The 17,473-nt window shown below is 42.7% G+C and overlaps 1 protein-coding gene across 10 annotated transcripts in view; it reads left to right on the plus strand.

Moving 5' to 3' along the window:
* The first annotated feature begins 2,240 nt into the window (after window positions 1–2,240).
* The window catches only part of magi1b (membrane associated guanylate kinase, WW and PDZ domain containing 1b), a 133,793-nt gene continuing 118,560 nt past the window's right edge, over window positions 2,241–17,473 (plus strand). For 3 of the 10 annotated variants that reach the window (XM_071492982.1, XM_071492981.1, XM_071492983.1), the window contains exon 1: window positions 2,250–3,366. In XM_071492982.1, the coding sequence (XP_071349083.1) occupies window positions 3,069–3,366 (298 nt within the window). In that variant the 5' untranslated portion in view covers window positions 2,250–3,068. Of the gene's footprint in view, window positions 3,367–17,473 lie in introns of all 10 variants that reach the window. The other 7 variants (XM_071492991.1, XM_071492990.1, XM_071492980.1 and 4 more) reach the window with 5 other exon arrangements.

Genomic DNA, 17,473 nt, shown 5'->3' on the forward strand with positions numbered 1-17,473 from the left:
GTCAGACTGTTGTGTTTCCTGTAAAAGAGGAGCCATTTCTCAATCAAACTGTCCTGAATAAATAAAGGTGGAAAAAAAACAACAACTTACATATCAAACTGAGCTGACATGAAGAGAAAATTGCTGGAAATTGGTAATTAGCCTATCAAGACAGGAGTGCTGACGTCTTAACGGTGATTCCAGGGCAAGAGAAGAATTTACCCTCTCCGAGTTTCCAGAAATTTTAAATCGAGATTAAAAGTCTTCAGCCATGCTACCTGTTCTGTGAGGCTGCATTTAGGCACACCTGTGCTTTGAGTTAAATGCTAACAACAACAATGCTGATGTGTAGCAGGTATAAAGGTTAACATGTTCACCATCTGAGTATTGTGTATTAGCATACTAACATTTGCTGACAAGCACTAAACATAAAGTAGAGCTGAGGCTGAGGAAAATGTGATTAGGTTAGAAAGTATATGATCAAAAACCAAATTACTGGAGAGGTAGACTACGTCTTGAGATATTTGATGCAAAACCAAAATTTCTACTTCAGGGCAGAAGATCTGTACAAAAGTCTGGGGATCTGTACAAAAAATGTAATGGTGATCCCTCCAACAGTTGTTCAGTCTGGACCTAAGTGTGCAGCGATGGACTGAGCCATGACGCTACCATGACTAAAAACAACAAAAAACTTATTTAGCTCTTTGAGAGAACTTCTGAGTCTCCCTGCCTCATCAGATGATGAGATGCATGTGGCAGGTATGTCCATCATCTTCTTTTCCGCTTTATCAGAGGGTTCACACTGTTCAAGTATAACTCCCACAGGGTAAGAAGCTCTTTTGTTTCTTGTACTATTTAATAGGTTACCTCTGGTAAATGTATTTTTTATGGGATAGTTAGAAATGCAGTGTTAGTGCTGTTTAGTTTAATGGCGCTCTGTAGATGAATTAACATATTCATAATTTATGACACTAGCGTCTTGTGTTATGTTTTAAGTACTTTTCCATATTAATGTTTATTGTTCGTCACTTGCCTGAAGGGAGAATATCCCTAAGAGGAAACTGCATTGAACTTAATAAATATTAAACAGTCATTTCATGTATGAGCAGCTGATAACAGCTGAAGATAAGGGAAAGTTGTAAGTTTTCAGGCTTAAAAGCTCACTTACTATTTCCTGTCCCATTCAGGCCAATGGGTTTTCTTCCCACGGGACCAAGAGTACTTTGACTGTTATTTTTAGGTTGGGAAAAGCTCATCTGCTGCTCCCTAGGTGAGAGGCCGGGCCCATCTGATCAAGATGTGTATTCATCCCTGCTGTCTTAGCTCACTGTCTGTGTAGCTGATTCTCCATCTATCAACAGCTTTTTCTCCTTCTTTTTTCCTCTCACTGTATTTCTGATTCACCAGCCATCTCTTTCCCCCATCACTTGAAGAGTCGCGATAACAACAATGGGTGGTAATTGGTATAATTTCTAATGAGACAGATAATGTCTTTGTCCATGTGGATATGAAATTGTATCAGTGGAGAAAAAAGTTCAAAGCCTCCTGCAGCTTCTTTGCTTCACAAAATAAGACTATAACGTACGGGAAATAACAGTTTCTGTACACATTTCTGTTCCTGTGTTAAGCACGTACCTACATAAACACAACCACACACTTAGGAGTGTCTGAATTGTCAGGGGAGGTTTACCACACATGAAAACATGGTGTGCCACCTGTCTAACCTGAAATGCAAAAATCCTGACAGGCGGGATCATAGGTATAACCCCAGACTTTCTTGGTCTTTATCAAATTAGCATTTCAGTCACAATCATCATCTCAAGCCTTTTGAAGAGAGGACGCATTTTATTGAAGTATCAGCTCAAAGTCTGAGACGAAAGTTTCCACAGAGAAGCAAATATTTGCACAAGGGATATCTGACAAGGTCTGAGACAGACAATACAATACATTCCATCTACATTTCAGTTTAATAGTTTGAACTGATTAAAATAAACACAAAAACACCAGTCTCTAATTTAGGGAAACCAAACACTCTTTATTGTAGAGGGTACAGCCAAGATAGCCCTTTCATCTTTAGTCAGTGCGCATGCGCTCATGATAATGTTGTTGCCTTCCTGTGCTCTTCATAGGCTCCGTCCTCCCAAACTCCAAACTTAATAATGTGACGATGTCCTAACTGAAGACCATACTGACAATGTAAATACGAATAGCGTAAACAACAGACATACATGCATATGTTATACATATTTTGATTTATAAATAACCTTCAATTTTTTGCAGCCACTGCACAAAAAAACAGAAGAGACTGACAAGATATAATGCAAACCATGCGTGGACAGACTTCACTGAAGCCTTGACTTAAATTAAACCCAGGTATAGCAATTAAGTTATGTATTCCTGTGCCTTTATTGTTTACCTTTTCTTACCTGGGCTGTTGTTACATGATAAAAGGAATGCGTGTTGCCTTTTTAAGTGGCCTATAACATTTAATGAATTCGGCATTGCAATTCATGTGACCCCGTCTGGAACTCAATATTTCCGACAGTACCTGAATGCAGCACGAACAGCAACACATTAGCGCCACAGCGGACGAGACTCGGAGAAACGCGCCACAGCGTCGTACCTGGTTAAAGGAGCAGGGGACGGTGGCGGCTGCCGATCGGGTCAGCGGTCTGACACGGAGAAGGGAGGGTACAGCCGCGGTTGGGTGCACCCCATAAAGAAACAGCCCTGAAAGCGAGTTTATAAGAGCGACAGAGAGGATTCAATAAGTGGAGGCGAGACGCGAGTGGGACCGTGGCAGACGTAGGATGACTTCGATAAAGGAGGATTAAAGTGCATGGATGTTCAGAAAGTGATCAAACAGTATTGACACAGTAAAGAGTGAGGAGGAATGGCTTGATTTCTCACCCCGGGCCAGCGGTGGGACGATCCAGTCAGAGGCGCTCATGTGTCTGTGGAGGGGAAAGAAAGTTTGCTGCGCTGCTCTCGGATACAGGTCCACTTTCTGCGAGGCACTGCTGCCGTGACCGCCTCTCATCCCGGTGGCAGAGCCCGCTCGGTGTGGTGTCGGCTCTTCACACTTCACAATGTCCAAACCCGCGCTGAAGAAGAACCACTGGACCTCCAGAGTGAACGAGTGCTCCGTCTCCAGAGATGCCCGAGGCGACTTCAATGTGCCCTTGCGCGGCGGCGCGGAAAACGGAGAGTTCGTCTACATCGGGCAACTTAACGGGGACCTGATGGTTTACAGAAGTGGGAACTTAAATGAAGGGGAGCTGCTGCTGGAGGTGGAGAACCTCTCCATTTCGGGATTACCCTTGTACGACGTGCAGACAGTGATTAAGAACTGCAAAGGTGCCGTCAGGTTGAAAACTGTCAGGCAAGGTAAGCGGTGGCAGAGGCAGAGGCAGAGGCAGCGGCACGCACAAAACTCCGTTTAATCTTTTGCCCTTTTAATGTTTCTCAGTTTACTGGAAGGTAACGGGGATTGGGAGTTTTCTGCCAAATCTTTTCTCGAAACAGAAGGGAAGGACTCCTCACTTCGGCACACGTAAAATGTACAATTAAGCTTAAAAATGTTTAAAATGGAAACTTTCAAATTGGCTTTGCCTCCAGTTAGGAGTTCTGCGTGTAACCTTGAAGTTGGTGAAATGTTGAAATAATTTTTTGATAGACTAAATCTAATTTTTTTGTCGACCTGGAGAGCAGCTAAAAACCTCAGAAAGTCATGACATTGTGTACCTGTGTATATGCGAGGCCACGTTAAATTGACAGATTTTTGAATGGCATTTGGGTTGTACTTTTCTCCCTAGAGAAAATGCCACCTGTCGGTTCCAGGGAGATGGAAACAACATAAGCTCACACACATTGTTTATTCAGCTTTCCTCTTTGTTCTGTCGCCATACCAACCCTTTGAAATGGCTCAAATGTTAAGAAACCTTTTCAAATAATGTGTCATTTCAACTTATAGTCAACACCTGAAATAATCTAATCCTGAACAGGTGTCACTCCCGTGACTTTAGAATAGGAATAAGCTATCCTAATAAGACACATTTTGTTCCAAGTAGGAGGCCTGTAGGAATACCAGGTGGATTTTATAAACAGGCCAGGGCACACATGAAATAAATAAGTGATTATTATAGTTACATTAAATCAGCCATTATCCTCTAAATATACAGAAGATAAGCAAAGCCTGGCTTTGCCTGGGCCTTTTATCAGCTCTCTCTACACACTGTATCTGTCGACTGCTCAAACGGGCTAGACTGGTAACATTTTTCTAGCACCCAACAGGAACGGCAATATCAGGCCCTTAACAGAAACAGGAACATCAGGCCAGTGTGGCTGGCCTGGCTCGTTCATGGTCAGCTCGCCTCAGCAGGGCTTGGCGGCTTGACGCTGAGCCACCCTGACAGGCTCCCAGCGTGGTAAGGCAGACTGCTGAAGGGATGCTCGGAGCCAGCCTGGGCCACACTCTCTTCCTGTAGAGACAGACAAAAGAGCAGCAACTCTTCAAGGACAGTTTCTCATATTTATAACCTGTGAAAGCCTACAGCAATATTGACTGGGCCTTTCAGAGGAGGCACCATTGTTTTAAAGGCGCTACATGAAGAATTTAACATCAGGTACTAACACAATAATTTGAGGCCGGTATTATGATTATCATGGACTTGATAGGAAAACGGGGTGCAGAACTGACTACACCAGAGCTGTGCCCAAGACCTGCACATCTTTTCATTTTTTATTTATTTGCAGCCGTACTTAGCAGCGGTGTGCTCTGAAGTGCAGCTTTTCACCCTGCACTAGCACATCGCACTGATTAGTTCCTCTTTTTTCTGATTTGTTCACCAGTCGAATCGCCTGCTGTAGCCTCTGTGGAACAAACTACTCCTGACTTTTGGTTCTTACATTCATAAAGAATATGAAATTTCTCTTTACGAATTCGCATGTAGCAACTTTAATGTCGCGCAGTTGGAACACACCTGAACACACCTGCATGAGGAAATGTAGAGGTGCTGCACACAGGTGTTTTCACTCAGTGACAGATCAGGCTCAGGTTGAGTGGCTCGGTCGTTAAGTGATGTCTCAAAACTCGGCAGGACTTTTCCACAGTGGACATTTTCAACTTGTCATAGCAGCAAAGGCACAGGTGTTGATAATCACATTAAAGATGTAAGGCTCTGTTTGGTTCAAGTGTCCCAGTAAGTCACAACAGTGTGAAAGTCAACCTGCATGCACAGCACCGGGACCATCATTAATTTCATTATTCGCACCCGTGCTTTCCCTACTGTGACATTTCGAAATGTCACAGGAGGACGTGTACACACCCACACACTCCAGAGAAGAGATCTGATCAGGCAAAATAAGTGGAGACGCCTGTGTGGATGAATTGAAAGTGTGTTGTGAGAATTTATTCAACAAAAAATAAAATATTGCTTAAACCCTAATTTTTTTTTTTTTTAATGATTACCTTTTAATTTTCAGAAATATCTGTATTTTTGTTCATGGTCAAGCACTTGGGTTCAGTTTTATTTACTTGCTTTCAGGTGGTTCTGCTGGTCGCTCACCTTCTCCCCTTCAGTAACTGCAGGGGTAGTGCTTTCTGATAAAACTCTGGCCACAGGGGGGGGAAAAAAACGGCAGTAAATAAGTCATAGTGCCAAGTGGTGCCCAACTTTTTTCTGGACTTAGAAACCTTTCTGGAATCTTTCATACTGTGGCAAATGTAAACAGGGATCTTTTCTGTCATTTTATTTAGCACTCTTGTGAATACTAGTGTAAATCACCTGCGCAAATTCAGAATTTAAAAATCCAGTGCATGTATCACCATCCTGAGTAGACTGTGCACCCTCTCATTCTATCTGCTGTTTGAAAAGACTTTAGACAAAAGGAGGAAACTTCCACTTTCAGCCAATCAGAAGTATCAGGGTTCCCAGCGAGCTCCCCACTTTTTTTTCTAGGACCCATCTGGGGATGTCGGGTGCCATACATTATCACATGATCAGATTCCATTTCAAGCTTTTAATAATTCATGCTGCCTGGGAATTTCCCTCTCTAATCAGCCTTAATTGGGAAAATATGCTTGGCAACAAGGGCCATCTGTAAAATGTAAGTGACCCAATTTTACCCTGAGCTTGTGTCATTTTCTCACTTTAATCAAATGAGATGTGAGGAGAGGTACTGCTGCGATATCTCGGTGCTCTGATATTCAGGCAGGCTTAAGGAGCATAAGGAGATGTGTTGAAAAGTGTCAGGTTGAGACCTTCAGCAACCTTTTCAGACCTGTTAGCAGAGGGGCATTTCTAGACGGGGCTGATAAGAGGCTCTAACCAGTACTACTGCAGAGATTGTAATGTTTGCTTTTGGTATCAGTGCAGACAGAACAACACACACGCACATTTACACTGCAGAACACGCACCCTTAGCCCAAGCTGGGAGAAGTCCACTTCACAGTGAATCGATCGGGCAGAAGCTGTGGGAAAATAACTGGATTATGTCATTAAGGACTGTTACATACAAACACAGACATGCACTCTCACTCCTCACCCTTTTACACAAGCAGGCTGACCCAGTGCAGCTTAATTTTTAACACTCAAACAAGCACAGAGATGTGCTATAATGACAAAGATAGTGTGTTGTGTTTGCAAACAGAAATTCCCATTATGATAAGATTTGTCAATCTGATAAGCCCCTGGAACTTCTTTATGGATAATCTTCATAAGACGATGACCTACTGCTCCACATATGCAAAGCGATCGCTGGCTAACACTGTGGATAACACATCCATGAACACATGCTTGTGCAAACACACAATCACAACAGAGAGGTTTCAGATTGAGAGCAGATTAGTGTCATGCTCTCTGCTGTGGTAGCGCACATGTTCACTGTGTCAGTAATCAGGGAAATTTATATCATAGTGTGTGTGTGTGTGTGTGTACTGTATATTTCTACGTGGACAGAACAGCAGACATTATTAGTTCAAGTTTTGAATTGTAATTAAGTTTAAGGTTTAGGGTTAGGTGTGTAGTGGTTATGTCTGGTTCCTGGGATCATAGCCAGCGACGGACTTCACAAGCAGTGCAACACAAATGTGTGTGTATGAATGTGTGTGTGTGTTATCTGGCCATGAAAAATGGCTCAGTGGCCGAGAGTTTATGGGTTTCCCCAGGCAGGAGGTGTGCTGTGTGGGAGTTGCCCGAGTCAACAGGATTTGCTGCATGTGACCACACTCTAACACGCACACGCACATGCACACGCACACGCACACTAGAAATTTGAATCATCTTCACGTAAAACCAACTGCCGCTCTCGCTCTCTCCCTGACCAATCAGGAATCAGGACGCTAAAGCTTCGGAGGAGCGTATTTCTTTCCTGGCTGCATTATATTATAGAGCTGGTGTGATGAACGAGGCCTTGCTTGCTATAAATTTTTAGAAGCAGAAAATATTCTCCTTTTCATGTGGCAGAGCCAGTTGCTAACTAGGGCCCTGCTCAAATTTACAACACTGTGTTACTGCGTTAACTCCAGGCTGTGTGTGTATGTTTGAGTGTTTCTGGCAGAGATTGCATATGGAAGTGTTTATTTCCTTTCTCTCAGCAGGAAGTCGGACACCCCTCCTCACGCCAACCATTCTTCCACCTTTGTATTCTGTGACAGCCGGTGGAACGACTTCACTTCCTCCCTTACAGCCCGGCTTTAGGAAAGATCTCTGGCTTCAATTTCAGGGAGAGTGTGTTTATATCTGTGCAAGTGTGTGTGTGTGTGTGTGTGTGTGTGTGTGTGTAGGTTTGAAAGAGGGAGAGGGAGAGATAGAAGTCACATGTGTACAGTATAAGCTACTTTGAGCTGAATTTGTGTTTATGTGTGTCGGTGCTCCGCTTAAGCTCTGCATTTAAATACACTGGAGGGACACTTAGTTACCAGCTAAATAGACCATGAAATGCTGTCTCACTAATGCAGCGCTTTTTGTAATCCCACTAAAGAGGTGCATATGCACATGTGCGCAGTCTTTCCTCTTGTTTACTGAAGAATCGTCTTTCTTTTCCTAATTAGCTCAAGAGTGGGCTGTTGTATCAAGTGTGAATGGGGATCGGTCACACTTGGCGCTTGCAGTTACACACTCTGTCAGAGGCAGAGAAAGGCCAACTAATTTACGATAGTGAGTTTAGTTTAGGCGGGGGAGGCAGTCAGGCAGTTCCCTCTGCTTCCCTTTTGAAGACTGCTCTTGTCCAGTGTCCTCAAATGGTGTGTGTGTGTGTGTGTGTGCGCAGCAGAGGAGTGTGTATTTCTGTGGAATGCGTCAGGATTGAGACCCATTTGTCAAATGGTCCTGAAGGGAGTCCTGAATACCAAGGAACATCAGGACCAAAGAGAAGCGCTTTTTACATGATATTATGGTTTGCTGTTTGAAATCAAAGCATCTGCAGAGTTTCTTCAGGCAGCTGTTGCTTTTATAGCTGTTGTAGCTGTTCCTGAGGAAGTAGGTGAAGAGATCAGCGCCAGTTTCCCCATGAGACCCTTTCAGTGTAATTCTGAACCCGTCCTAAGAAAATCTGTCACCACTCAGCAGTCAGCGCGTTTTACCGCGCTTTGCTTTCTTCTGTCTGTCAGACCATGAAATGATGAGTCCCTTATGTATGTCAGAATTCATGGTGAAATTAAAACACTGAGCTTAATATCAGGCTGCTTTGGTTCAGTGCCTAAAGTTACTGTTAACCTGGTCAAAGTGTAGGATGAGTTGACAAATCTTCTGACTGCCTGGTTAGCATAATCCCTCAGCCTGGGAGGTACGGCGATTCTCCGTTTTAGTGAAATTGGCCTCCAAGCTCAGAGGAGTGAACGTCTTAATCAAAGGCTTTTTTGTGGAGCATTAAGATCCTGAATATTTCGTGTTGCTTCAGCTTCTTAATGAGTAACTTAATGCTAAAACCACTCTTTGAGGTAGTAAATTGTGTGTTCAGTCACTTTATTGCAATATCCTGCTCCTGATGTTCTGTGTTCACTGCAACAGAAGCTCTGTTCCTCTGGACCCACCAAAAGAAGCTGAAAAGTCTGACCTTCCATGCGACACCACACCCCTCCTCATCCTCTCTTAGTAGCATTATTACTACTACTACTGCTACGACTACCAGTGAACTATTACACTGTTGATCAGTGTTGTGGTGTTTGCATCCTTTGTTCCGTCTCTCTCCTGATACCTGAGCTCAGAGCATCAGTGATGCTCTGATATCAAAGTTAAAATCTGTATACCACAATGCGGGGAACTCACTGGAATCGTTTTTATGTATCAGGCATTGCTTTGGCATTAAAAACACTAAGTCAGCAGCCTGTTGTGACTGAATAAATGAAAATGGTTGTGGAAGCACTGAACTTAATAATGCCATTGGCAAATAAACTGTATTTAATGTGGATTGTGTGGTTATATTGTGGCCAATACCTGATCTGCTTAATAAGGTCAGTATCTGGGCTGATACCCATCTGACCGTCTCAGTGCAGCCCATACAGCTGTGAACCACCAGGTGTAAACTGAAGTCACTGTTACTGCTGTAAAAGTCTCCAGGTAGCACAGATATTATTTGGTATGGATGTTGAAAGGAGAGTTACATATGTAACTATGCTTCTATGAAATCTGAATGACAGCCAGATGCTACTGAACCATTAAAATGGCTGAAAACAGCTGAAACGTGTCAGTGTAGAAGGAAGGAAGTAGAAAGGAGGACGCCTTGACAACAATCTGATGGATCTGTGAGGGAGGTGGGGGAGGGCGTGGAGTCTGACTCTGGCTTTGACTGCATTTTTCAAATTTGTGAATGGGGTGTGCTCAAGCTAAAACACTGTGTTAGTTGCTCTTTAAGATTTGTAGGAGCAAGAGTTCTTCAGATTTTAAGCGTTACACCTGTCCTTCAACCAAAACGGCTGGCAGTAACACAGCAACCTTTTTGAATGGTAAATGCAGGAACTGTGACCTAGATGACCCCAACCTGCAGTCTCATCACAAGTAGCTGATGCTTCAGTCTCTCTGCCAGCCTTTACTGTGCGTGGAGGCCTTGAGCATGAGCAGCTCTGTTCTTCATACTGTGTGAAGTCAGGAATGGGATCATATGCATGCCTGCAGATAGTAGTGGTGTGTGTGCATGTATGTGAGCCTGTGCCAGAGAGGCTGACGTGGCCAAGTCTTTCTGTCAGCTCTGCTGCTGTTAAACTCAGATGTGATGTGGTTATGTCTGCAGCAGGCACAACTAGGCAGCAAAATGATGGGATTGGTAGTGGCTTTGGGCATTATTAATAAGGCTGAGACCAGACCCAGTAGCAATTGGATGTGCCCAAGAAAAATGCTGCTAGAGTCTTGAAAAGTTAAAGGTTCTTCTTAAATCAGCAGGGACTGTACTCCAGCACAGTGCTTGTGCGTTTGTCACTCCACCTCATGTTTCTGTAATGTTACTGTGCTGCTTATTTGACCTCATGTGATACAAGATGGTAAAAAGGCACGAAGAAGCTTACATGGAGTTCATTTGTTGTTGTTAAAGCAATCGTCAGCTTGTTATCTTTCCAGTTGTGGTTGCATCCAGAAGATCTATACTTAATCTCTCAGGCTTCTTGAGATATAAAGGCCCCCCCCCCCCCCCCAGTCTGCTTACTTCTTTTCTTTACCTTTTAATAACATTGTGGTTGAGGCCTTGGGGTCTGTTTACACAAATCCCATTAATGTAAAGTCTTTGGGAAGCTTACTCACGCACATTTCGTGCACACACAGACAAAACAATGCAGTATCTACAGGTTTAAAGAACAGTCTAGCCCTGATTAAGAGGATTTAGACACTAGTGTGTTTGTCCATGGCAGTAAGACACACACCACATAGCCACATAGCCACATGCACACTCACAAGCTCCAAACTCCCGGGGTCTTCCTGCAGTGGCAATTATGCGGCACACAACAATGACTCGCTGAGCCACACTGCCTTATTCCTCCTCCTCCTCCTCATCTGTCGTCGCTCTATTCATCTTGTCTGCTCTCTTTATCTCTCCCGTCTCAAGTCTTCATCTATTCTCTCCACGCTCATTGTCGCCTGAATATGGGAGGAATTGTGATGGCTCTTATTAAGGGGCAGCCTATTCTGATTGAGTCCCCTACCCTGTCCTTTTTCCTGCTAAGTCTCCTCATGAAAAGAATTGTCCAACAGGTCGCTTCACAGCAGTTATGGGTGACAGTGTGTGGAAAAAGGATTGAAGATGGCTTTATGTGGATGGTAGTCACTGTGAGGGAACAGTGTGGTTGATTATTATGGGTAAAAAAAATATATAACCAAGGAATATAAGGGAAGATAGATCGATAACGTATATTAGTGTTTATTCAAATGATCATCAGTATGTGTTGAAGTATCTCTTGGTGTGTGTTCATCGAACTATTTTAGGGTTAACTTAGTCGCCTCTAGTTACTGTTGCACGGTTGCTGCATATAATTTAAACAGTAGCAGAATTCAAAATTCTTTATTTTAACGAAGTGGACAAAAGCAGCTTCTCATTCCCTGCTGATGACTTGACACTAGCAAAGTTTATTGTAGCTAACTAGCTAATTTAGCTAATGTTAGCTCCATGAGTCGGTTGAAAACATGGCCTGATTTTAAGCATTTGAAGCTGTCTCATTCTAAAACAAAGACCCTGTAAAAAGCACTTTACAGCCACATACATGATAGTGCTAAAAGACTGAGGCTTAAGCTGCATTTTCCAGGCAAAAATCAGCTCCTCATCAGCTGACAACTCATGTGGACGCATGGAAATAAAGAAGCAGCATTGCTATTATATTGCAGTGAAGAGTTATTTAGAGCCAATATACACAAGTATGATAAGGTAAAAAGTAACTTTTTTGTATTTCATTATAAAATAACACTGTTTGGCAGCTTAGGGTAAGATTTATTGTTGGTATTTCTTTGTACAGTATATTTAAGTTTAAACATTAAAGAAAAAAGGCTGTTCATAATGAGGACTAGCTATTGTGTCTGGTAAATGCAAAGCTATCGTGGATAATGACTTTGGTGAAATATCTGTCATATGAACTTCCCCAAATCATACAGCTGATAATGATGTAGCACTAGACTGACGCTCAGTAGATTGCCAAGGCAAAATATTAATGAAAATGATAAAAAAAAATCTCACAATATCATGGAAGGTGATTTTAAAAGTTCCTGGATGTGCCCCTTTGAATTTGGCTGCATCAAAATATAAGGGGTTCTTTCCTGATCCATGCCATCCCTCCAGCAAGTTTTGTGAAAGGTGGTTCAGTACTTTTTGTGTAATCCTGCTGACAAGCAAACAGACATACCTCCTTGGTGGAGGTAATGAAATGCTCAGAAGTAATGATAGGTTAGGTAACTACTGTGGTAAGCGAGTTCGCTGTACATGCTAGTGTTTGCAGTTAATGCTCGAGCAGACAAACACACCGTTTAATTCATTCCTAATGAATTTTCTCTTGTTTTGGGAAAAAAAAGACACCAGCTTTTTTACATAGGGAGCATTACTGTTTTTACAATCACACTGCTTCAACATGTGGAGAAATTCAATGGTTGGCAGGACTGCCATGCCTAGTTACTGTTGCTATGGTCAGTTGATGCAAATGTAGTCAATCAGACACTACTGCACTTAATCCCTCTGGGAAAATGACAGTACTGCATCTGAAATTGCAGTTTGTTTTGGAAATTACTATCATCAAAAGTTACCTGGTAAAAGATGGCTGTAAAATTTAAATGTATTTTGCGTTACTCTGTGCATGGCGTAGCACAGTTAAGAAGATGCCTGCAGTTCTCCCATCTGGAAATATCAGCCTGTGTGATGATGACCATCGTTGAAGCAGCCATGATTGAAAAAGCATGCGTGTCCTGCGGCTAGCTGGAAGTCTTCGGGACACCAAATGGCCTTGGTAATCTCCGAGGATGGCAGGGGAGATATTGTGTCATTAGCTTCGCAGGTGGCCTCCCAGTGCTGATAGACGTTCAGTAATAACTGGTCAGCAGCCAAGGACCAAGTGTGTAACAGCTATCACAACTATGTGATATCTGGACTATGTCGAACTGTGTGGCCCTGCGTGATGACTGTGCACCAGCTGTTCTTGTGTGTCCCCTAAAGCTGGGCACTCATGGCATGACTCAATCGCCACTTCTACCACTCACATTAAACCTTGATTGTTTCCAGTAGTTTCATGTCTCTTCAACTTAGTGGTACACACACCAAATGATTCAATTTATGCAGGGGACCACACACAAAACATTCTTTGCTTCCGCTGTCTGGTCAGCTGAAATGCAAAACACGACATTAGTTTTTAACTGATTGGGCTGTATTCTAAGTGGAGAAGGAAGAGTGGGTTATTCTCATCTGTGCCAAAGAACAAAAGAAATGAGCTAGATGCCAAAGTAGGAGGAAACAGTTCTGTGCATTACTTAATGTTCATGCTGCATTTAGGATTCTCTAGGGGATGTTTTTTTGTTGGCCGGTACTTATGCAGTTACACAGTAATATCAGTTTTCTGTTCCACATACTAACCAATTGATTTCATCATGAGATCTTTTAGCTAATGTTAAGTCTCTTTGCTATCTGTAATTGTTGCTAACCATTCTCAGAGGTGTTTAAACAAATATCAAGAAACTGCATGTTGGACCTGGTCAAACCCAGTGAGCTTAGGTGAAAGCTGCATGCAGAGAAGGTCCAGACCAACTCAGTTTGTCTCCAACAGTGAAAACAGTACCTCAGTTTGGGTAAATTTAGACAGATTTTTTTAAGAGCTTTTAGTATAATTTTGACTTGTTAACTTCTGTCTGTAATTTGCCAGCTAGAAAACACAAAGAAAAATATTACAAGTTGAAAACCTCAATAACTCTTGAGCGAGTTCAGGCTTGATTATATATAGCTGTAGGGGCAAAACACTGAAGATGAAGGCAGACCTTATACTTTATCATCAACACCTCCTTAATGACTGTTTCATACAGTTAATGTGGGCCAAACAGGACTGAATATGTTTTTCTAAGGAATTCCTCTCATCCTGTGCTCATAGTAACTGGTTTGGGCACACAGTTGTTAAAAGTCGAAATGATACTATTTGCAAATACCACCTGTTCCAAGTCTTGAGTGGTTTCACACAGCTTTAGAAGCACAGCTCAGCTCGGGGACACATTGGCTGCTTCGACTGCCTCGGAAGCGCCATGGCAGCACAAGGTTACGCTGTCCCACTGTGTGCGTTTGTGCGTCTGATAGTGGAACATAAAGGTCATTATATACGCACTTAAAGGTCAGTACACATACTGTATGAAAACTACAATAGAGAGACTTTGTCCTCATTTTGAACCATACACTCATCATTTACTGAACAGGCCTCATTTAACCAGTACAGTGAGTAAAATGTGACGGCTTACTGATAGAATCTTAATTAGACAAGCTGAGACTAATTAGCAAAGACAGAGAAAGGATTGAGTCTTAATTAAGAGGTCACTGGTGTCCATCTTCTCTCCCCACTGCTGGCATCAGTCACAGATGTTAATTTCTGGTGTCTTCAAGTGACGTCTGTTTATGTGACAACTGCCTCCTTCTATATGTCAGTGTCAGCAGCTGAGCCTCCCTTCACTCTCTAACTTCTCTAGTTCCTTTCGTGCATGGCAATGTGGCAGCACCTTTTGTTGTGGGGAAAAAACACACACAACAATAACTGATGTATGCTCCATCAGTCTGATAAATTACCTCTAGACATATTTGTATTCTTATTGTTGTCCATCAAAATGAAAAACAGACAAAGCAGAAGATAAATGTTTGGCTTTAAATCGCTTAGATGTGTTAATTGATGATTTGTTCAGTTACAGTGACAAAACTGATGCTGAAATGTTAATGTTCCTGACATTAAAGGCTAATATAATTGCAATTTACTCTACTACTATGTAAATCTCCACACCTTGCCTTCACATTTTCACTTGACTATAATAATCCTCCGTCTTTGAGAGGCAGAATCAGTATCTTCACCACGACTCTCTCTCTTTACCACACAGCCATCACGTCCCTTTCCTGAATGAATTTGACATTGAGTTTAATCCACTTTAGATTTGCCCTCACTCCACAACAGCTGCTATGAAATAAAGAAAGTTGCACTTACAAGAAAACATGCCATTTGAGTGGGAGCCCAATTGCGTCCATAATTCAAGAACTACAGGTCCTCTGTTTGTCTGTCTGACACACCTGCCAAATGCAGCACCAGGCTGTATGCGCACACACACACGCACGCACACACACACACACACACACACACACACACACACACACACACTCTATCTGTAGCTTGTAGCTGTAAAAACTGTGGTGATTTTACCATTTTACAACCTGCTGACAGCAGAGAGGCCTAGTGGAGCTCATCTTAGTGGTATTCTGTCAGAACTGTGTGGTAACACTCACAGTTTTGTGGAGGTGATGTGTCTTTTATAAGCAGTATGTTGTCGCTCTAGGGTTTCCTTCCGTGTCTGATCTTATATAGACTTGACACCACAAAGTGCAGTTAACAAATGTTATGAGATGGAGAAGTTTGGCTTTATACTCAGTTTTCAATATTTCCAGTGGAAACACCCATTTCACACATAAAATGTTGTAAACAAGTTCTAAAGCCAGCCACTCTAGACTTTGTAGTTGTAATTAAAGCAAAACACAGGGCTCATAAGAATTTAAAAGTACATTACAAAAATCCTCCCAATACAGAGAGGCTGTCATATCAAACAGAACCTCCAGGACTTGTCATCATGCCTGTATTTTCATTTTATCTAATGACTGTTGAGCAGCAGACTGACTGACTGACTGACTGACTGACTGACTGTCGCCGCTCTGATGGAGACTTTGTTAAGCTGAGGTTTGACACACTGTTGATATTATTTGCGAGGCTTTTACGTGGGCATTGTGTGATTTTTAGTTGTGTGTCAGGTCAGCTGAGCAGGACTGTGTGGACTGGGTTGGAATTGCTATTTGTCTCTTGGTTATGTCCATTTACTGTCACTGCAGCCTCAGATTCACACACAGACACATTAAACATGAAGCTTAAAGCATTCAGATATATTTCTCAAAGTTTACATGCAGAGCTATTGTCTCACTCTCTCCTTCTCTCTCTGTCTCACACACACCCACACTTTCTCTCTCACACACACACACACACACACACACACACACACACACACACACCACTGTTTCCCTGCACTGTGTCCTGCTCAGGAATGCTCTGTTTACATAGCTGTGGCCGGCCCAGATCAGTATTTTAGTCTCTCAGGTGTCTGCTGTGTGTCACTGACAGTTATTTTATTGGCCCCAGTATGGCTTGTACTCTCTCTCCTGCTCTACACCTAACCTAAAACTTCCTCTGTCTGCTGGATTTACATGAGGGCACAATGGCCTAGAGACTCAGTCACTGAAAAGCACTCCCGAATTAATGCCATTTATTTTTGTACATATGGGAAGGTTGTTGGCTCTGCTGAAAAAAGTGTGTCATTTTTCACCTGCTCTACTATTAGTGTGTCTTAAATGTTGCCGCTGTGATGAATGCATGTCCTCAGCATATATACTCTGACTTTTCCAGCCTTATACTTATCTACCTCATTTATCAGTGCTGGAGATAGGATTGGACTAGTGAATACAACTGTGCCTTGTATTCCTGCAGACAGCCCATCAAATTAGACGGTCACACTGACTGAAATTCATCTTTCTACCTGCTCCCTATTCCAGCAGCATCATTTGAAAACCTATGTGCATCATCAGCATGCCTTTTTTTTATTTTTTATTTTTTATATGATCTCGCTCACACCTCCACCCCTCCATCCTCCCCTCACTTTGATGTTCCCGTCCGATGCACTTTGCTATGAAACGACAGTTCCTGTACCAGTGATGTATGGCACCAATGTGCGTAACACATAGAGAATCACCTATTTTCTTAAAAACTCATTGGGGCAAATAGGCAGAAGATTGCTGGCGAACACAGACGTCCCTCCATGTCCCCGAGCTGCACTGGGCTCCAGAGCTCATAAATTAGACAAGAAATCTAATTTCCCTGTGGGGCTCTTAGGCTCTGAGTACTCACAGCCACACTGTTTCTTTTCAGGGCCAGTTGATTTCTATTCTTCCTGATGTAAATGGGCTGATAAGGGGACAGTTGGAACTGGATTGCGGCCTAGTTGCATGCTGAGTCACAGTGGACAAGTAGTACTCTCTTCCTGTCACGCTGGTTCTGGGGTTTTGCAGCAGTGCCTATGACAGGCCTGTTTGGAGTTGTCTCCTCACGGCTGTAGATACCATTGTTGTGAGAGGGAGTTTATTACAAGCATTGAATCGTGTTGGTCCCCAGACTCTGGAGGGTCACAGAAAGCACCACACACTTCAGAACAATGTTATCGCAGAAAACAGCTGGAAAGGCAGAGAGGGAATGACTGTGATAAGCAGAGTCATTTTCAGCTTTGTCATACGTTACCAAGCTCGACTGTTGTGTTCTCGT

The sequence above is a fragment of the Trachinotus anak genome, unplaced genomic scaffold (assembly GCF_046630095.1).
Source record: "Trachinotus anak isolate AG129_WGS33_773 ecotype Australia unplaced genomic scaffold, CSIRO_AGI_Tana_v1 ptg000013l, whole genome shotgun sequence".
NCBI lineage: Eukaryota > Metazoa > Chordata > Actinopteri > Carangiformes > Carangidae > Trachinotus > Trachinotus anak.